Source organism: Cetorhinus maximus, chromosome 7 (genome assembly GCF_964194155.1).
Source record: "Cetorhinus maximus chromosome 7, sCetMax3.hap1.1, whole genome shotgun sequence".
Taxonomy (NCBI): domain Eukaryota; kingdom Metazoa; phylum Chordata; class Chondrichthyes; order Lamniformes; family Cetorhinidae; genus Cetorhinus; species Cetorhinus maximus.
The window spans coordinates 6,609,661-6,631,128 of NC_135885.1; the positions used below are offsets into that span (position 1 = coordinate 6,609,661).

Consider the following 21,468-nt stretch of genomic DNA (forward strand, 5'->3'; position numbering starts at 1 on the left):
TATATCGCTGTTCCTCCACTGTCGCTGGGTCAAAATCCCGGAACTCCCTCCCTAACAGCACTGTGGGTGCACTGACACCACCTGGGCTGCAGCGGTTCAAGAAGGCAGCTCAACACCACCTTCTGAAGGGCAACCAGGGATGGGCAATAAATGCTGGCCTACCCAGCGACGCCCACACCCCTGTAAATGAATGATAAAGAGGTGAGATTGAAACCCTGGAGGCAGATCCTTGTTGAAGCCATCCGAGTGGGAGTGACGTTTGAAGAGAATTTCAGGGCGAGTTTTTCAAACGTGGAGATTGGAAACCCTTGTGAGAATGACAGAGTTTCAGTGAGACCAGTTGGCTCATGGTGTGACCAGTATCCGGGTGGGTTGTTGAGAAATCCATAGAATCTCCTTTGGTGCCATCTGTCATTTACTTAGGAGTGTGGAGCGTCTGACCACAGTTCACCAGTCGGTTCACATGTGCCCTGTACTTACCCTGAACATTGGAGTATAAGATAGATATGGCAAATTGTTTCATCTTTCTGAATTTGTATGTTTCTGTAAGGAGATACTATGGCGAAGGACTAGTGAATATTTGAACCATTTTCTTGTGTTTGTATTGAGATCTTTCCAACCTTTTTGTCTGGTGTAATATAGTGCATTTTTAATAATCATTTTATACCTTGTGTTAAAAGTTCATCAGCAGACTCCTGTGAATTTGTTCAGTAATCTTTCTCCACGGTTTCTAATAAAAAGGATCTACCAAGCCAAGTTTCACCCTGGGATCTGACTTGTCCAGTATTAACATTAACTGGGATCATAACACTATTGGAATTAAAGAGGCAATTATTGCAACACAGTGCAATATAGAAAGGCCATTACAGATCTAATCATCCTGGGAAGCAAACTGAAAAGGAGGACAGGCAGAAATAAAAGAATCTCAAGGCCTCGGGGTGACCTATGAATGATAGGGAGCTTTGGTTATAGGGGGTTTTGAGGCATTAATCTCTTCTCCACTAAAAATGACCTTGCGCTTTGGGGGATGGGAAAGCGAGAGTTAGGAAGAACCAGATTGGTTCCAGGGTAGGTTGGAGGGTCTGAGGTTGTTATCTTTGGAGCAAAGGAGGTTCAAGGGAGATTTGATGGACCTGTACGTGACTATGACAGGTTTAGATACGGTCGGCGAGGAAAAGCTGTTCCCATTACCTGATGGTACAAGAACCAGAGGGACACAAATTTAAGATTTTGGGCAGGAGGAATGAGGTTTGAACTTTTTTTTACGCAGCAACTGGTAATGTTCTGGAACTCGCTGCCTTCGAGGGTGGCAGAAGCAGAGAAGTTGAATGATTTCAAGAGAAAATTGGATGGGCCCTTGAGGGAAATAAACCTACAGGGCGACAGGGATAAAGCTGGGGAATGGGGCTGACTGGAATGGTCTACAGAGACCTGGCATGGACTCAATGGGCCAAATGGCCTCCTGTGCCATAATGACTGTGTAGCCCGCATTTATGTAGCACCTTTCATGACCTCAGGACATTCCAAAGTGGCTTCCAGCCAAGAGAGTGCTTTTGAAGTATTGTCACTGATGTAATGCAGAAAATACAGCAGCCAATTTAAGCACATCAAGTGCCAAGAACAGCAACGTGATAATGACAAACATAATTTGTTTGTTGTTGATTGTGTTAGTTGAGGGACACTGGGGAGCAATCTCCTGCCTTCCTTCAAAATGGGCTATCTTTTACATCCGGCTGAGAGTGGTTCCAGCCATTGATCCACATCGGCTCCCACTTCAGCAACACCTCGATTTTAAAACTCTCACCCAAATTGCTCCAAGGCCTCAGGCCTAGGATCAGGGGTAAAGCCATTTGACCTATCTGAGTCTGCTCCCCTATTTATTATCCATGACAGCTCAATCGTTTTAAACCAAATTCTCCACCCTGGAACCAAGTCAACTCCCAGTGGCAGATTTGACAATCTCATGCTTAAACAGGTAGATTTGCAGCAATCAGAGGGATCTACTATCGACTGACCAGCTGATGGGGCTTATTCATGGGAGCTGAGAATTCTTCCTACTCAGTTTAAGATAACCAATTTAGTCCTCTAATAGGTAGCGTGACCTGGACCTTCCGGTCACTTGCCATTTTAATTCACCATCTTGCTCTCGCGCTGACATCTCTGCCCTCGGCCTGCTACAGTGTTTCACTGACACTCAACGCGGAAGCTGCAGGAACAACACCCCAAGTTCCGATTAGGCACTTTACAACCTTCTGGACTCAACATTGGGTTCAACAATTTCAGACCGTGAACTCTCTCCTCCATTTTGATTCTATTTTTTTTTTGCCATGTGCCAGTATGAAGCTTGTTTTTCATATTTTTTGCCTCTGGGCAGAGATGTCCATTATTCTACCATTCACACTCACTCTGGGACAAATGCTTTGTTTCTTTACTACATCCATTACCACTCTCTTTGTTCTGTGACATCTTTGTCATTTAATCTCTCTCACCCTCTACCCTATCCCAGACCTTCCCTTTTTGTTCTACCTGCCCCCTTTCAACAAAGTAAACCCCATCACGTTTCTGTCCTCTTTCAGTTCTGAAGAATATTCGACTCAAGATGTTAACTCAGCTCCTCGTTCCACCGATGCCACCAGCTCTGAGTATTTCAAACACTTTCTGGTTCTATCTCTTCTAGGTACAGTTTCCTCATTTGGATAAACTGTGGTACTGTACCCCTGCACATTTTTGGGGGTTCCCCAAGCTGATGCTCCATGTCTTGGATGGTTGCTATGTCGAGAGTGTGTACTTCACATCTGACAAACAGAGACACCCTTCTCAGCAACTTATAGGCAAATGATAAGCAAATCATCAGATACTGAGCCAGTCCATGTCCATATGCAGCAAGACGCGCACAATATCCAGGCTTGGGCTGATAAGTGGCAAGTAACATTCACGCCACACAAGTGCCAGGCAATGACCATCACCAACAAAAGAGAATCTAACTATTGCCCTTTGACATTCAATGGCATTACCGTCACTGAATCCCCCACTATCAACATGCTGAGGGTTAGCATTGACCAGAAACTGAACTGGACCAGCCATATAAATACTGTGGCTACATTAGCAGGTCGGAGGCTAGGGATTCTGTGGCAAGTAACTCACCTCCTGACTCCCCAAAGCCTGTCCACCATCAACAAGGCACAAGTCAGGAGTGTGATGGAATACTCCCCACTTGCCTGGATGAGTGCAGCTTCAACACTTAAGAAGCTCGCAACATCCAGGACAAAACAGCCCGCTTGATTGGCACCACAACCACAAACATTCACCCCCTCCACCACCGACGCACAGTAGCAGCAGTGTGTACCATCTACAAGATGCACTGCAGGAACTCACCAAGGTTCTCTCGACAGGACCTTCCAAACCCATGACTGCTACCATCTATAACAACAAGGGGAACAGATGCATGGGAACACCACCACCTGGAACCTCCCCTCCAAGTTACTCACCAAACTGACTTGCAAATATATCGCTTATTCTTCACTGTCGCTGGGTCAAAATCCTGGAACTCCCTCCCTAACAGCACTGTGGGTGTACCTGCACCATTGGACTGCAGCAGTTCAAGAAGGCAGCTCACCACCACCTTCTCAAGGGCAATTAGGGATGGGCAATAAATGCTGACCCAGCCAGTGAAGCCCACATCCCGTGCATAAATTTTAAAAATCTTATAACATGGGAACAGGAGTTTGCCATTTAGCCCCTTGGGCCTGTTCCACAATTTGGTGAGCTCATGGCTGATCTGCGATCTAACTCTATATAGCTGTCTTTTCCCCTTATCCCTTCATTAACATGAGGATAACAAAAATCTATCAATCTCAGAGTTAAAATTAACAATTGATGCGGCATCAACTGCTGTTCGCAGAAGACAGTTCCAAACTTCTACCACCCTCTGTATTTAGAAACCTTTTTAACTGCACTCCTGAAAGGTCTATTTTTAACCAACGTTCCCCAGTCCTGTGGTCCAAAACCAATGGAGACAGCTTGTTCCAGAGGATCTGAAACTTGGGGTGATGAGTTTCCACGTGACTGACCAAGAAAAGATTGTTGGTGCATCTTGAGAATAAAGTTATTCTTGGGGAACCCAACTTGTCTTTGAACAGGGGGCATTTCGTCATGGCCAGGTGTTTTCATCTTCGCAATTAAATTGTCTGGAAAAACGTTACATATGGGAATATTCTCCTTAAAGTCCTTTTTCCTGTAAAGTCGTTTTTCCAATTGGTTTAATATCAGGAACTTGAAGCATTGGGAAAAGCCGTTCAATCGGCTCTGGCCAAAACAAATCCTGTTTTCTTGCAATAACTACAGCACAGGAAGAGTCCATTTGGTTCAACTGGTCCATGCTGGCGTTTAAGCTCCAAACAAGCCTCCCCCAACCCCTGTTTCATCTCAGTCTAACATCATACCTTTCTGTTTGTTCTTCTCTCATGTGTTTACCTGGCTTCCCCTTAAATGCATCTTATTTGCCTCAACTACTCCTTGTTGGGAGTGTGCTCCACACACCCAGAACTCTCTTGGTAAAAAAAGTTTCCCCTGAATTCCCAATTGGATTTATTAGTGACTATCTTATATTTATGGTCCCTGGTCTTAGATTGCCCCAGAAGTGGGAACGTCCTCATGTAGCCCCAACTCCATCTCTCCAACTACTTACTCAAGCCAATTTAGATGTTGTCCTGCTTCTCTTCCCACTCCCACACGATTACCTCTGGAGCTTCCCAAAGTTCAATCCTTGGCCCCCCCCCTTCTATTTCCCATCTACATGCTGCCCCTCGGCAGCATCCACATCAGGTCCCACATGTACGCTGACATCACCCAACCCTACCCCCCACCACCTCTCGAGACTCCTCCACTCTCTCTAAATGATCAGGCTGCTCGTTTGACACCCAGTATTGAACGAGCGGCTATTTCTTCCAACCAGACAGTGGAAAGACCGAATCCAATGTCCTTGGTGCCTACCACAAAAGGCATTCCCTCGTCATTGTTTGCATCCCTGGAAACTGTCTGAAGTTGAGCCAGCCTGTTCACAATCTTGGTGTTACGTTTGACCCCGAGATGAGTTTCCAACCACGTATTTCCAACCAGGTCTACCTGAAATTACCCTGGAAAGGCAAATTATCTGAAAAATTTGAACAAGCCGTTAAGCAAGCCATTTCATACTGCTACTATGCAGCGGCTACGCGGGTGACATTTTCCTAACAGGATGCTTACATCAGTCGCAAAGACATCCTGCCTGCCACACAACTGAGCAATGTCACATATGAATTTCAGTGCGGGTGCGATGTCGGATACGTAGGCCAGATGTTCCAAGGATTGTTTGATCGAGTCAAACATCACGTTCCTTCAGTTGTTTGTAATAGGCAGAATACAGACGGTACTCAACCAGCCTGCGTTGGCAAAACCCAAAACCAAACAATTACTGTTAGATGGGATTTCGGATTGGGCAGCACTTGCTGAACAATTCTGAGTGCGCTAATAGCTACACTAACAACCAATTTAAGATAATCAGTTGAACTCGTAAAGTGGTTTGTTTACGCCTGCTAGAAGCAACATACATTCTGTCACATGCCCCGCTCTCTGCAAACAAAAGAAATATGTTCTAGCCTTGTGCCTTATTGAAATACCCGGGAGTTTGGGGAGCCTATAGTTACCCTTTGCTTTCTCCATGGTAACGCCTTGGCAAATCACGGTCAACTTGCCAACCAGCACCCTTTACTCCTATAGAATAAATAGTTGTGATTGTTTGAAATTTGGCATTCTTGTGTTTGTCCTGATGAGTGCAAGATGAAATGCTTCGGCAACATGTCTATCTTTACAGCGATAGATTTGGCTGTCCCAATGCACTCCTGGCTGGTCTCCCATCTAACTCCCACTAACCTTACATCCCAGTCTATCCTACAGTCGTTTGCTGCTTGACCCCTGTGCATTAGCTCCCCCACCACTCTCCAGTGGGTGACAGAATGTGAAAATGCATTCTTGTTTCTTCTTAGAATCTTCAGCTGTCTAAATCCTACGCTGTGGAATATTTTCCTTTGATCTCTTTGATTCGCTATTTCCCTCCTGCCTCTAAAAACCTCCTGAAAATGTTTCTTTTGAAGATATATCGCGTCAGCTGCCCCTCCACAAACTTACATTCATCCAAAACTCTACTGCTAATTTCTTAACTCACTCCAACTCTCTCCAAACTCCATTTACCCATCACCTCTGTGCTCGCTGACCGACTTTGGCTCCAGGGCCATCAACGCCTCAATTTTAAAATTCTCATCCTTGTTTTCAAATTTCACCATGGCCTCGTTCCCACCCCCCCCCCTCTATTTCTCTAATCTCTGGCAGGCGATGGCAGTGGTGGTCAGTGTCAATGCTGCACACAAGATGTCAACCATCCAGTGCAGAAAGAGGATGAATGATCTCATCCTTACCGCCAGGGTAAGGCAACCATCTCATCACTCTAAACTCACACACTCACAAGCCCATTACACATTCACTGGCATCTCACTCACTGCCAGCTCAAGGGACATCACCACTCACTTTCTCACACACACCCTCACATCTCCATCTGGCCTCATCTCCTCTGGAGACTGTCTCCTCAGCCCTCACCATCTTGAGGCCACTTGCACAGATCAACATGTGCCCCCCCCCACACCCACCCTGGGATACCTTCCTTCCCCAGTACAGCCCTCACCCTGCAGCCTCTTCCCTTGCCTGAGGCCACTTCTCCCCATTCCCCAAGCAAGCCCTAGCCCTGCAGCCATTGAAAAGCCACCCCCCGCCTTAAGGCTAGTCTGGTGGGTAGAGACCTGCCCGTGAGTCCCCCTAAAAGTGATGTGGTTCTGTCTGTGAAGCCTGGCGCTGATGCCCGTGAGTGCTGCCCGAAGCGAGGTGGGAAAACAAACCTCGAAGTGCCAAGCGAAGCCAGGTACACGTCGCTTATGTACAGGTGTGAAACACGTCGGTGTGATGTGCCTGGATGATCCTGTGTGGGGGTGGGATGATTCCAGCGGGCAGGGCTTATAATGAGATGCTAAAGTATTGAAACTAGGTTCCTGATGTGGGGTGGCCGGAAACGTGGCCCTGCCATTGACAGGTGGAGCGGACGATCACAAACTGGTTTAACAATGGCAGAAAACTGATTTTTGGGCATCTCGTCATATTGTACCCCCACCCCCGGCTGGTCGCCATGACAGCCGACACCAATGGGGCTGGAAAATTCCAGCCATTAAACCGAAGCCCTGTCTGCCTTCTCACGTGATCCCGTGACGCTATTCCGATTTCTCCCCGGTGTCCTGATCGACACTTATCTCCCAACCCAACATCGCTTAGACAGATCGTCTGGTCGTCATCCCATTTTGCTGTTTGTGGGAGCTTGCTGTGCGCAAATCAGCTGCCGCGTTCCCCACGTGAGAACAACGACTTTGAAAGGGCTTCATTCGAGGTCACGAAAGGCGCTATATAAATGTGCCTTCTTTCCCACAGCCTTGAGCCCTCCCCCACCCCAGCTTCTGTAACCCACGCTAACTTTATGTCCCAGTGCATCCCACCATCCTTCGCCGCTTGACTCCTCTGCATCACCCCACCCCACCCCCGCCTTCACCACTCTTCGCTGAGTGACAGAACGTTAAAAAAAGCTGCATAAATGCAAGTCTCTCTTTCTTTTTAGAATCTTCCGCTATCTAAGCCACTCGGGGATACTTTCCCCTTGAGCTCCTGGATTCATTAACCTCATCCCTGCCTCTAAAAGCATCCCGAAGGCCTATCTCTTGGAGCTGCATCGTGTCAGCTTCCCCGAGTTTTTACCCTTGGATCATTCATTCATTCCCCCTGTTCACCTGTGCAACACCAATGTCAGTTGTTGTCATTTGCACTTGTGCCGCTACAGCTCAGCATCGCCCTCCTGTGGTGACCATATGGTATGAAAACAGAGACAGAGCAGACCCAACCGTGTTTTTCCCCCCACCCTGACTGTGCCAGCTCTTGGGGCTATCCAGCTAGTCCTACTGCCGCTGCTCTTTCTCCATCGCCCTGGAAATGTTTCCTTTGCAACTATTATTATCCAATTTCATTTTGAAATTTAGGATTGAAATTTTCTATTCCAGCGCTCTGTACATTCCAGACCACACTATAAGTGTGCAAAGGTCAGAAACTCTTTCTGTTTAACTTTGCCACGCTGTCTGGTTCAAAAGAACAAACAGGTTGAACGGATTATGTACACTTCACTTCAGTCTCTCACGCAGCGGTGAATGTGGCCCCCTGGAACACATACACATAACACGTAGTTCCTGGCTAATTAGTTCCCAAGTATTTACAGATATTTACAGATGATACAACAGACATTTAACACATGTACTGCTAATGCACAAAAGGAGGTCATTCAGCCCATTGCGCTAGTCCTTTGGCAGGGTTATCCAACCTGTCACGCTCTCTCACTGATTCCCCATTTCCCTGCAACTTTTTCTCCTTCAAGCGTTTATCCAATTCACTCTTTTTCTTCTGGCTTCTCCTATTTCACAATGCTTGTTCATCACTCTTCCCCATCTTCTCCCGTCAGTCACCCTTTCCTCTTCCAATCCCGTCGCTTTTAAGCCTCTCGCCATTGCATCTTTCGATCTGGTCTCAGGCTTTCTTCTTCTCCTTCCTGGCACTCCCATCTCCATCACTCGACACAGGGCCACCAATTCACTCTCTCTAACACCTGGAACTTGGAAGGTGCTGTCTAAGGAGCCTTGGTGAGTTGCTGCAGTGCATCTTGTAGATGGTACACACTGCTGCTACTGTGCGTCGGTGGTGGAGGGTGTGAATGTTTAAAGTGATCCTGAATGGTGTCGAGCTTCTTGAGTGTTGATGGAGCTGCACTCATCCAGGCAAGTGGGGAGTATTCCATCACACTCCTGGCTTGTGCCTTGTAGATGATGGACAGGCTTTGGGGAGTCAGGAGGTGACTTACTTGCCACAGGATTCCTAGCCTCTGACCTGCTCTTGTGACCACAGTATTTATATGGCCAGTCTAGTTCAGTTTCTGGTCAATGTTAACCCCCAGCATGTTGATAGTGGGGGATTCAGTGATGGTAATGCCATTGAACATCAAAGGGTGATGGTTAGATTCTCTCTTGTTGGAGATGGTTATTGCCTGGCACTTGTGTGGCCACGAATGTTACTTGCCACTTGTCAGCCCAAGCCTGGATATTGCCCAAGCCTTGCTGCATTTAGACATGGACTACTTCAGTATTTGAGGAGTCATGAATGGTTTTAAACACTGCAATCAACAGCAAACATCTCCATTTCTGAACTTATGATGGAGAGAAGATAATTGGTGAAGCAATTGGTGGTTGGGCCGAGGACACTATCCTGAGGAACTCCTGCAGTGATGTCCTAGAACGGAGATGACTGACCTCCAGCAACCACAACCATCTTCCTTTGTGCTAGGTATGACTCCAACCAGCAGAGAGCTTTCCCCCTGATTCCCATTGACTCCAGTTTTGCTCGGGCTCCTTGATGCCACACTCAGTCAAATGCAGCCTTGATGTCAAGGACATTCACTCTCACCTCACCTCTGGAGTTTAGCTGTTTTGTCCACGTTTGGACAAAGGCTAGAATTAGGTCAGGATCTGAGTGCTTCTAACAGAACCTAAACTGAATATTGGTGACCAGATGCTATTGCTGTGATATTGTCACTTGCGAGAACTGTCCAGGATATCTTCCATCACTTTGCAAATGATTGAGATTAAAGTATTGGTCCGGATCTGTCTGGATTGGATTTGTCCTGTTTGTTTTGGGCAGGACATACATGAACAACTTTCCATTTTGTCGGGTAGATGCCAGCGTTGTAGCTGCACTGGAACAGTGGCAAGTTCTGGAGCACAAGTCTACCTCACTACAACTGGGATGGTGCCAGATCCCCCAGCCTTTCCTCTGTCCAGTGCACTCAGTTGGCTGAAGACTGGGACCTGTAAGCTGGGGACCTCGGGAAGGGGGCGGTGCAAGATGGATCATCTACTCGGCACTTATGATTGAAGATGATTGCAAACACTTCATTCCATTAACGTGCTGGGTTCCTCCATCACTGAGGATGAACATTTCCATAGAACCTCCACTCCCGTGGGTTGTTTAATTGCCCACCACTATTCATGACTGGATGCAGCAGGACTGCAGAGCTTAGATCTGACCCATTGGTTGTGGGATCACTAAACTCTGCCTGGCCTATAAGCAGTGGCGGAGGGCGGTGAGGGGGGGTGTTTAGGGTGCGGGGAGGTAGAGAGCAGTTCCTCGACATCATTCAAAATCAGGGGTCAAAATGCTTTCTTTTGAAGACCTCTTCTTGAGATTTTCTCAAGGGCTATTTCTTGATCTTCAAAGGTTCCTTTTTCATTCGTACCATCTGTGATCTTAGTATATGAAAAATGGTTGGATGTTTATCCCTGAAACAGTCACAGCACCTCAAGTAATTCACATGAGTGAGACATGTGACAACACACATAAATGCAAATCTTTCTTGTGACATCGAACTCTTCAGTATTAAATTAGCCAGTTAACAGTGTTCATTGCAACAGCATCTAATACATTTTTTACATACAGCAGCACGAGTTGCTGAACTCCAACAGCCTTAAGCTATTCATTCCACATTCATTTGCAAAGAATTCATTACCTCAGTGACTTCAAGTTTTCCTGGTTCCCAGTTAGCTCAGTGTTCCTCTGTTGATGGGTTTAAAACTGTTCTCTCACCTTCGTAGCCTCTCTTACCTCCCCCAGCCCTACACCCACACAGCATCTTCCCTCTGCCTTCAGCCTCTCCCCACTTCACCCTCTCTCCGGCCTTGCAGTCTCCGTCCTTCCATAGCCTTTCCCTCAGCAACCCCCCCATACCCCTGCAGCCTGCCCCTGAAGCAGCTCTGCCTCACACCCCCGCCCCACAGCCTCAGTTCTCCCTACAGCCTCTCAACCCACCCCACCCCTGCAGCCCCTCCCCTCTCACAGCCTCTCCCCTCCTGCCTCCTGCAATCTCTCCGGGCCCCTGCCCCGCTGCTTCACTCCCGCAGTGTCCTGTCTCCTTCATAGCCTTTCCCCCACCCCACCTAACCCCCTGAAGGCTCACCCCTACCCCACAGACTCTCTCCCTCAAAGTCCCTCTCCCCTTGCAGCCTCTCTCCCTCAGAGTCCTTCTCTCCCTCCCATCACAGCCTTTCTCTCTCGCAACCCCTCTCTCTCTCACAGTCTCTCTACCCCCACCCCCCGCAGCCCACTACCCCACACCCTCTCTCTCTCACAGTCTCTCTCTCCCTCCGGTGCCCCACAGCCTGTCTACCCCACAGCCTCTCTCCCTCACACTCTCCCTCCCCGGTGCTGTAGACTCTCCTTCACAGTCTCTCTCTCCCCCAACCCCTACAGCCTACCTACTCCATAGCCTCTCTCCCTCGCTCTCTCTCTCTCCCCCGACCCCCTCAGCCTCTCTACCCACAGCCTCTCTCCCTCACACTCTCTCTCCTCCCTGCCGCAGTCTCTCCCTCCCTCTCTCTCTCCCCTCTGCCACAGTCTCTCCCTCACACCCTCTCTCTCCCCCCCAATCCCCGCAGCCTCTCTACCCACAGCCTCTCTCCCTCCCTCTCTCTCTCCTCCCTGCCACAGTCTCTCCCTCACTCTCTCTCTCCCCCCCAATCCCCGCAGCCTCTCTACCCACAGCCTCTCTCCCTCCCTCTCTCTCTCCCCCCTGCCACAGTCTCTCCCTCACACACTCTCTCCCTCCCCCAATCCCCGCAGCCCCTCTACCCACAGCCTCTCTCCCTCACACCCTCTCTCCCCCCTCTGCCGCAGTCTCTCCCTCACACCCTCTCTCTCCCCCCGCCGCAGTCTCTCCCTCACACCCTCTATCTCCCCTGCCGCAGTCTCTCCTTCACACTCTCTCCCTCCCCCGACCCCCGCAGCCTCTCTACCCTCTGCCTGTCTCACTGCCACCGCCCTCCTGCTCAGGCTGAGGTGCTGCTGTGCACCTTCCCTCTGCTCATTGTGATTGGAATAGCAGCTCCTCCAAAATTCTATCACTTGCAAGTACGGGGTTGGGGTTGGGGGTTGGGGGTGGGGGGAGTGGGGGGGAGTGGGGAGTGTACCTTTACTCTCATTGGTCGCCCACCCCTGTGATTGAATTCTCCCTGACATTTTGGGGCTTTCGAGGGTGAATCCGCCCCTCCAGCCCTGTGTATTTTCAGCCTGTTCAAAACCCCCTGTGACTGGGTGAACAGGGGCCACCATTCAGAAAGTCCCACTACAAAAATAACTGCTTCATCGCGGGGGGGCGGGGAATCAGCTGAAGCTGAACGAAAGGTTACAGCAGGGCCTTGTCCTCATTTGTACAGGCTCACCCGATCACCGGAACCGGGTAGTGCCCCATCAAGACAGGGTGGGTGCTGCCGTACCACAGACCTCCCAATCCAATAGACCCCCTCTGTCCCTGAGAGCAGTGAGAGTTACAGTTAACAGGCTCCCTTCTCTGCTTTGAGAGTTAATCAGTACACAGGTTTGGTTCTAACTTGATCAAGTGATCTCGTAAAACACGAACAACATTCTGAGGGTCAAAAAATAATTTCTATTCAATCACGTTACAGAGTTATTTTTAAACCCTTTGCTCAAAAGTGCTTAAGAATAAAATTCGGAGGCACAAAGATGTCACAATCTTGTCAGTCGCTTCGGCGAGACCCTCCGTTAACAGAGAAACACACAGCGCAAAAGGAGGACATTCAGCCCATCATCCCCCTGCTGGCTCTTTGAAAGAGCGATCCAATTAGTCCAACAGCTCATGCACTTGCCCTGGGCAATTAGTTTTTTTTTATTTCAAGAAATTATTCGTTTCCAAGTCTCTCACACAGTGTTCCCCCAGTGTGTCCGCTTCACATTGTGCTGTTTCGGTGTATCTCTCTGACACTGTGATCTCTCAGTGTGTCAGTCTCAAAATGTCTTCCCCCAGTGCCTCAATTACACGTGTTCCCTCCGTCAAACTTCTACTGTGTTCTTCCAGTGTGTCAGTTGCTCACTGTGTTCCCTGCTGTGTCAGTTGCTCACTGTGTTCCCTCAGTGTGTCAGTCTCTCCCTGTGTTTCCCCGGCGTGTCAGTCCCACAATGTTTTCTCCCAGTGTTTTAGTTTCACGGTTAGTTCCCTATTTGTGTTGCTCTCACAGTGTGTTCCCCCGCTGTGTCAGTCTCTCACTTTTTTCTTCCAGTATGTCAGTATCTCACTGTGTTCCCCCGGTGTGTCAGTCTCATACTGTTTTCTCCCAGTGTGTCAGTCTCACACTGTTTTCTCCCAATGTGTCAGTCTCACCATGTGCTCTCCCAATGTGTCCGTCTCACACTGTGTTCTCCCAGTGTGCCAGTCTCACAGTGTGTTCCCTCAGATTGTTGGTCTTACAGTGTTCTCCCAATGTATCAGTCTCACAGTGTATTTTCCCAGTGTGTCAGCCTCACAGTGTGTTCCCTCAGTGTGTCAGCCTCTCACAGTGTTCTCCCACTGTGCCAGTCTCACACTGTGCTCTCTCAATGTTTCAGCCTCTCATTGTGTTCCCCCGAGTGTCAGTCTCACACTGTTTTCTCCCAGTTGGTCAGTCTCACAATGTGTTCCCTAAGTGTGTCAGTCTCCTACAGTGTTCTCCCAGTGTGCCAGTTTCACACTGTGTTCTCCCAGTGTGTCACTCTCTCAGTGTGTTCCCTTGTGTGTCAGTCTCTCACTGTGTTCCCCTGGTGTGTCAGTCCCTCACTCTGTTCCCCCAGTGTGTCAGTGTCACACTGTGTTCTCCCAGTGTGTCAGTCTCACATGCGTTGCCTAAGTGTTTCCGTCTCAGTGTGTTCCCTAAGTGTGTCAGTCTCACAATGTGTTCCCTCAGAGTGTCACTCCCTCACTGTGCTTCCCCAGTGTGTCAGTCTCTCACTGTGTTCCCTCAGTGTATCACTCTCTCGCTGTGATCCCCCAGTGTGTCAGTCTCACTGTGTGTTCTCTCAGTGTGTAAGTCTCAGTTGTTGCAAATATCTAGTTTATGGTTCGTTCTGATATTTTAGAGGTCATGTTTTGTCCTGGGATGATTGGTGTTATGAATGTTGGGTAAGTAAAATGCTGAGCTTTGGAGGCTGCCAGAACACCTAAAAGAAAATGGCAGTTCGGAAGGTTACCACTGTTTGTTTAATAGAGTCAGAATAGAAGAGCTAGTGCCATAATACAGCAGCTGGGCTTATTTAACTGGAGAACTGGAGATGTCATCTGTACACTGCTTGCAAAGAAGTGCAGTCCAGAGAGATGTTTTGCTTTGGGAGTTAAAGCTAAATTAGTTTTAAGGCATTCCGTTAACCCTGAAAGGCTACATTGCCAGGGAGGTGGGTGGGGCAATTTATCTGTGTGTTTGCTGGGAGGGCGGGTTAGTCGTAGTTAGGACCTGGTGTGGCTTGCAGCTCACAGAGAAGCCCTGGGAGCCATTTATAGCTCGGTGCAGCCAGGAGACTGGAGTTCAGTGAAACCCAGGGGTAGTGCCAGCTGGTGGTCTGTGAAAAAACTGGAGTTTTAAAAAATCCTTTCATAGGGTGTGGGCATCATCAACAAGGCCAATATTTGTTGCCCATTCCTAATTGCTCTTGAACTGAGTGGCTTGTTAGGTCATTCCAGTGGACTGTTATGAGTCAATCACATTGCTATGGGTCTGGAGTCATTTGTAGGTCTGACCAGGATGGCAGATTTCTTTCCCTAAAGGACATCAGTGAACCAGATGGGTATTTACAACAATGAATGATAGTTGGCATGGACACCATCACTGAGACTAGCTTTATATTCCAGATATTTTAAAAAGTGAATTTAAATTCCAGCAGATGCCGTGGTGGGATTTGAATCCATGTCTCCAAAGCATTAGCCTGAGCCTCTGGTCTCCTGGTCCAGTGACCTTACCACCACACCACCATCTTCCCGAATTGTCCCTAATTGGCGGGAGGGCGACTTTGTGAATCCTGTGAAACGCAGTCTCAGAAGAAGAGATTGAACCACCGGGAGATGAGCAGTTGTCGAGGTGGCCAAGTTGGAGCAGCATTTGAGGGAATTCAGAGGCTAGATCTTTGAAAGTGAGGAGTTGAAATCCCTTGTGAGGGAGACAGAGTTATAACGACATTTTGTGATTCACAGTTGTCGCTGATGTCTGGGTGGATTGCTGAGAAATCTGTGGGGTCAGTCTTGGTCGCATCTGTCAATAAATGTGCAGAGTGGTATGCTTGACCACTGCTTGCCTGTTAATTCATATTTACATTGGGTGGAATCATCCGTGCCCGCTGGTGTCGGGCCTGTTCGATGGTGTGGGTGGACAATATGGCGAGAAGGCCAAAAATAGGTTTCACAATGTCGTGAAACCAGTTTGCGATCGTCCGCTCAGCCTGTTGATGGCGGGCTGCATTCCCCATCATTGGATGTTGGGAACCTCATTGTAATACACCAGCATATGATTAGAAGGCCAGCCCACTGGACTCACCACCTCGACCCCACCCCACCCTGCTGGATCATCCACCCACATTGGGTGGAAAACACGCCAGTGCAGAACACATCTTGACAGCTGTGAAGTGCAGAAGTCAGGACTTATTGCCAGGACCTTGCTCACATTGCAGACATTGAGGAGCAGAAGATGATGGAGCCCGACAACAATGGCACACAGGAGGAACATCCATGACATGCTGGGTGGATTGGATTCTCATGGGCATGGCTCATAGAAGCTGGAAAGTCACCATTGATGCTCACAACAGATGATGGTTGAGGGATGGGAGAGGGAGGTCTAGCATTGACTGGGAGAGGAAGAGATGTCTGGGGGGGAGAGGTGTTGAGGTTTGGAGGGGGGAATGAAAGTTTCAGGGGGGTTTAGGTTGGGAGGGGAAGAATGAAGGTGTTGGCGGGGTGAGGTTGGGAGGGGGGAATCAAGATGTCGGGGGTGGGAGGTGGGGAGGGGGGAGAGAGTGCGGGGGGTGGAGACAGTAATGGGGGAGAAGATGGCAACTGGGGAGGTAGACGCAAGAGGGGGTGCAAGGTATAAGGGAAGGAGTTCAGAGGGGGGAAGGAGTGCTGAGAGGGGAGTGAGCCCAGGGGGAGGAAGGACTGCAGAGAAGGGAGGGAGTAATGGTGGAGGAAGGAATTGGGAAGGGGGAATGAGTAAAGCCGGAGGAAGAAGTGAGGGTGCCTGAAGGGGTTAGAAAGGGGGAAGGGTGAGTCTGAAGAGAGGCTGGAGCAAGAGATGAGGCTGGAGGAAAGACTCTGGAGAGAGGGAGGATTAAGGGTGGTGGAAGAAGTAAGGGTGTCTGAGGGAGTCAGGAAGCAGGAGGGACTAAGCAGGGTTGGGGACTCTTGGGGCAGGGGAGGACTGGTGGGGGTTCAGAGGTTCTGGCTGGAAGGGTCCAAGGGAGGAAGGGGTCAGGAGGGGGGAAGCGGTTCTGGGGGGTGTGGGGAAGGGGGTCCAGAGGGAGGAAGAGGTTCGGGCTGGGGAAGGGGTCCAGAGTGGGGAGGGGTGTCCAGGGGAACATGCAAGGGATAGGTCTGATGGGTCCATGACTGCCTCCAGGGGAGTGAACTGAGGGTGCACGAGGTATTAGGGGATGATGAGAATGACTGAGGGCAGAGTGAGGTGGTAGGGTTGGGGGGGGTGGGTGAGGGTTCGATGGTAGCGATAGATGGGACGGCAAGGGTGGTTGGTGGTGACTCAGTTGCAGACACTGATACTGGGGGTGGGAAGGAGGAGGTCGGGGGGGGTGAATGTAGATGGGGGTGGGATTTTCAGGAAGGAAGCAAACATGCACGTTCACTTGGACATTCCCAAAGGAATAGGATTGTGGCTGATAGGTCACGGAGCGGAGGGGAAAAGTGATGCTGTGCGGGGGGGGATGCCAACAATGATGGGGGAAAGGAAATGACAATGTGTTCCCTGGTGTGTCAGTCTCACACTGTGTTCCCCCGTGTGTCAGTCTCACACTGTGTTCCCCCGTGTGTCAGTCTCACACTGTGTTCCCCGGTGTGTCAGCCTCTCACTGTGTTCCCCCGTGTGTCAGTCTCACACTGTGTTCCCCCGTGTGTCAGTCTCACACTGTGTTCCCCGGTGTGTCAGTCTCACACTGTGTTCCCCCAGTGTGTCAGTCTCACACTGTGTTCCCCGGTGTGTCAGTCTCTCACTGTGTTCCCCGGCGTGTCAGTCTCTCACTGTGTTCCCCGGTCTGTCAGTCTCTCACTGTGTTCCCCGGTGTGTCAGTCTCTCACTGTGTTCCCCGGGGTGTCAGTCTCTCACTGTGTTCCCCGGGGTGTCAGTCTCTCACTGTGTTCCCCGGTGTGTCAGTCTCTCACTGTGCTCTCCCAGTGTGTCAGTCTCTCACTGTGTTCCCCTGTGTGTCAGTCTCACACTGTGTTCCCCCGGTGTGTCAGTCTCTCACTGTATTCCCCAGTGTGTCAGTCTCACGCTGTGTTCCCCGGTGTGTCAGTCTCACACTGTGCTCCCCGGTGTGTCAGTCTCACACTGTGCTCTCCCAGTGTGTCAGTCTCTCACTGTGTTCCCCTGTGTGTCAGTCTCACACTGTGTTCCCCCGGTGTGTCAGTCTCTCACTGTATTCCCCAGTGTGTCAGTCTCACGCTGTGTTCCCCGGTGTGTCAGTCTCACACTGTGCTCCCCGGTGTGTCAGTCTCACACTGTGCTCTCCCAGTGTGTCAGTCTCTCACTGTGTTCCCCTGTGTGTCAGTCTCACACTGTGTTCCCCCGGTGTGTCAGTCTCTCACTGTATTCCCCAGTGTGTCAGTCTCACGCTGTGTTCCCCGGTGTGTCAGTCTCTCACTGTGTTCCCCGGTGGGTCAGTCTCACACTGTGTTCCCCTGTGTGTCAGTCTCTCACTGTGTTCCCCTGTGTGTCAGTCTCACACTGTGTTCCCCGGTGTGTCAGTCTCACACTGTGTTCCCCGGTGTGTCAGTCTCTCACTGTGTTCCCCGGTGTGTCAGTCTCACACTGTGTTCCCCTGTGTGTCAGTCTCTCACTGTGTTCCCCGGCGTGTCAGTCTCTCACTGTGTTCCCCGGTCTGTCAGTCTCTCACTGTGTTCCCCGGTGTGTCAGTCTCTCACTGTGTTCCCCGGGGTGTCAGTCTCTCACTGTGTTCCCCGGGGTGTCAGTCTCTCACTGTGTTCCCCGGTGTGTCAGTCTCTCACTGTGCTCTCCCAGTGTGTCAGTCTCTCACTGTGTTCCCCTGTGTGTCAGTCTCACACTGTGTTCCCCCGGTGTGTCAGTCTCTCACTGTATTCCCCAGTGTGTCAGTCTCACGCTGTGTTCCCCGGTGTGTCAGTCTCACACTGTGCTCCCCGGTGTGTCAGTCTCACACTGTGCTCTCCCAGTGTGTCAGTCTCTCACTGTGTTCCCCTGTGTGTCAGTCTCACACTGTGTTCCCCCGGTGTGTCAGTCTCTCACTGTATTCCCCAGTGTGTCAGTCTCACGCTGTGTTCCCCGGTGTGTCAGTCTCACACTGTGCTCCCCGGTGTGTCAGTCTCACACTGTGCTCTCCCAGTGTGTCAGTCTCTCACTGTGTTCCCCTGTGTGTCAGTCTCACACTGTGTTCCCCCGGTGTGTCAGTCTCTCACTGTATTCCCCAGTGTGTCAGTCTCACGCTGTGTTCCCCGGTGTGTCAGTCTCTCACTGTGTTCCCCGGTGGGTCAGTCTCACACTGTGTTCCCCTGTGTGTCAGTCTCTCACTGTGTTCCCCTGTGTGTCAGTCTCACACTGTGTTCCCCGGTGTGTCAGTCTCACACTGTGTTCCCCGGTGTGTCAGTCTCTCACTGTGTTCCCCGGTGTGTCAGTCTCACACTGTGTTCCCCTGTGTGTCAGTCTCTCACTGTGTTCCCCTGTGTGTCAGTCTCACACTGTGTTCCCCTGTGTGTCAGTCTCACACTGTCTTCCCCGGTGTGTCAGTCTCACACTGTGTTCCCCGGTGTGTCAGTCTCTCACTGTGTTCCCCCAGTGTGTCAGTCTCTCACTGTGTTCCCCCAGTGTGTCAATCTCTCACTGTGTTCCCCCAGTGTGTCAGTCTCTCACTGTGTTCCCCCAGTGTGTCAGTCTCACACTGTGTTCCCCGGTGTGTCAGTCTCTCACTGTGTTCCCCGGCGTGTCAGTCTCTCACTGTGTTCCCCGGCGTGTCAGTCTCTCACTGTGTTCCCTGGCGTGTCAGCCTCACACTGTGTTCCCCGGTGTGTCAGTCTCTCACTGTGTTCCCCCTGTGTGTCAGTCTCTCACTGTGTTCCCTGGTGTGTCAGTCTCTCACTGTGTTCCCCCAGTGTGTCAGTCTCTCACTGTGTTCCCCCAGTGTGTCAGTCTCACACTGTGTTCCCCTGTGTGTCAGTCTCACACTGTGTTCCCCGGTGTGTCAGTCTCACACTGTGTTTCCCCGGTGTGTCAGTCTCACACTGTGTTCCCCGGTGTGTCAGTCTCTCACTGTATTCCCCAGTGTGTCAGTCTCACGCTGTGTTCCCCGGTGTGTCAGTCTCTCACTGTGTTCCCCGGTGGGTCAGTCTCACACTGTGTTCCCCTGTGTGTCAGTCTCTCACTGTGTTCCCCTGTGTGTCAGTCTCACACTGTGTTCCCCGGTGTGTCAGTCTCACACTGTGTTCCCCGGTGTGTCAGTCTCTCACTGTGTTCCCCGGTGTGTCAGTCTCACACTGTGTTCCCCTGTGTGTCAGTCTCTCACTGTGTTCCCCTGTGTGTCAGTCTCACACTGTGTTCCCCTGTGTGTCAGTCTCACACTGTCTTCCCCGGTGTGTCAGTCTCACACTGTGTTCCCCGGTGTGTCAGTCTCTCACTGTGTTCCCCCAGTGTGTCAGTCTCTCACTGTGTTCCCCCAGTGTGTCAATCTCTCACTGTGTTCCCCCAGTGTGTCAGTCTCTCACTGTGTTCCCCCAGTGTGTCAGTCTCACACTGTGTTCCCCGGTGTGTCAGTCTCTCACTGTGTTCCCCGGCGTGTCAGTCTCTCACTGTGTTCCCCGGCGTGTCAGTCTCTCACTGTGTTCCCTGGCGTGTCAGCCTCACACTGTGTTCCCCGGTGTGTCAGTCTCTCACTGTGTTCCCCCTGTGTGTCAGTCTCTCACTGTGTTCCCTGGTGTGTCAGTCTCTCACTGTGTTCCCCCAGTGTGTCAGTCTCTCACTGTGTTCCCCCAGTGTGTCAGTCTCACACTGTGTTCCCCTGTGTGTCAGTCTCACACTGTGTTCCCCGGTGTGTCAGTCTCACACTGTGTTTCCCCGGTGTGTCAGTCTCACACTGTGTTCCCCGGTGTGTCAGTCTCACACTGTGTTACCCGGGGTGTCAGTCTCTCACTGTGTTCCCCCAGTGTGTCAGTCTCTCACTGTGTTCCCCTGTGTGTCAGTCTCTCACTGTGTTCCCCCAGTGTGTCAGTCTCTCACTGTGTTCCCCGGGGTGTCAGTCTCTCACTGTGTTCCCCGGCGTGTCAGTCTCACACTGTGTTCCCCGGCGTGTCAGTCTCATACTGTGTTCCCCGGTATTGTCAGTCTCACACTGTGTTCCCCCTGTGTGTCAGTCTCACACTGTGTTCCCCGGCATGTCAGTCTCACACTGTGTTCCCCGGTATTGTCAGTCTCACACTGTGTTCCCCGGCGTGTCAGTCTCACACTGTGTTCCCCGGCGTGTCAGTCTCACACTGTGTTCCCCGGCCTGTCAGTCTCACATTGTGTTCCCCTGTGTGTTAGTCTCTCATATTGTGTCAACCTGAACCTCTTTGACCTTTGCCCTAAGAGAAAAGTTGATGCGAATGCTGGAAATCTGAAACTGAAACAAAAAATGCTGGAAAAATCAGGAGGTCTGACAGCAGCTGTGGGGAGAAAGACAGTGTTAAAGTTTGGAGTCCATGTGACTCTTCTTCAGACTCTGCAGAGCTTTCCCAGTTTGTGTTTGTGTTGACCTTTGCCCTCTTTGGCCCCTCCCCCTTCCTCCAGGCGCGTCCCTCCGTTCACCAGGCCGCGCAGGCGCAGTGCCGCCTCAGCGTCCCAGGTCACCTGACTCCCCATCAACCGCCGGACGCGTGCCGGCGGGGACTGATTGACAGCTGCCGGGCCGGCCGACCAATCCATAGATGGGTCCTCTACCTATTGGCGCCGCCCCCACGTGTGTCCCCAGCGGACCGACCAATGGGAATCTGCGGATCGTTCGTGCGCGTGCGCGATGTAGACGGAACGGGAGGAGGTGGCAGTTGTTGTTGTGGCTGTGCGGAGATTGAAGGGGAAGCGCGGAGGCGACGCGGTCGCCATCCCTGCCGAGACTCTGCGAGCTTTATTACTCGGCCCCTGAACAGAAAGTCGGCAGGTTCGGCGCCCATGTGAAGTGCGACACGGCGATGAACGCCAGGAATGTCAGTTCATCCCGGGCGGTTCACGTCGAGTTAAGCTCCCAACAGGTAAGAGCCCGGCTCCGGGA

General features: G+C 50.8%; 2 protein-coding genes across 2 annotated transcripts in view; both read left to right on the forward strand.

Annotated features, from left to right (window-relative positions):
* The window catches only part of LOC144682555 (serpin H1-like), a 525,388-nt gene that overhangs the window by 23,483 nt on the left and 480,437 nt on the right, over positions 1 to 21,468 (forward strand). The gene's annotated exons all lie outside the window — the stretch shown is intronic.
* Positions 21,389 to 21,468, forward strand: part of LOC144683076 (UV radiation resistance-associated gene protein-like) — a 271,252-nt gene continuing 271,172 nt past the window's right edge. Inside the window, exon 1 of the mRNA XM_078546104.1 lies at positions 21,389 to 21,448. Within this exon, the coding sequence (XP_078402230.1) occupies positions 21,389 to 21,448 (60 nt within the window). The remainder of the gene's footprint in view (positions 21,449 to 21,468) is intronic.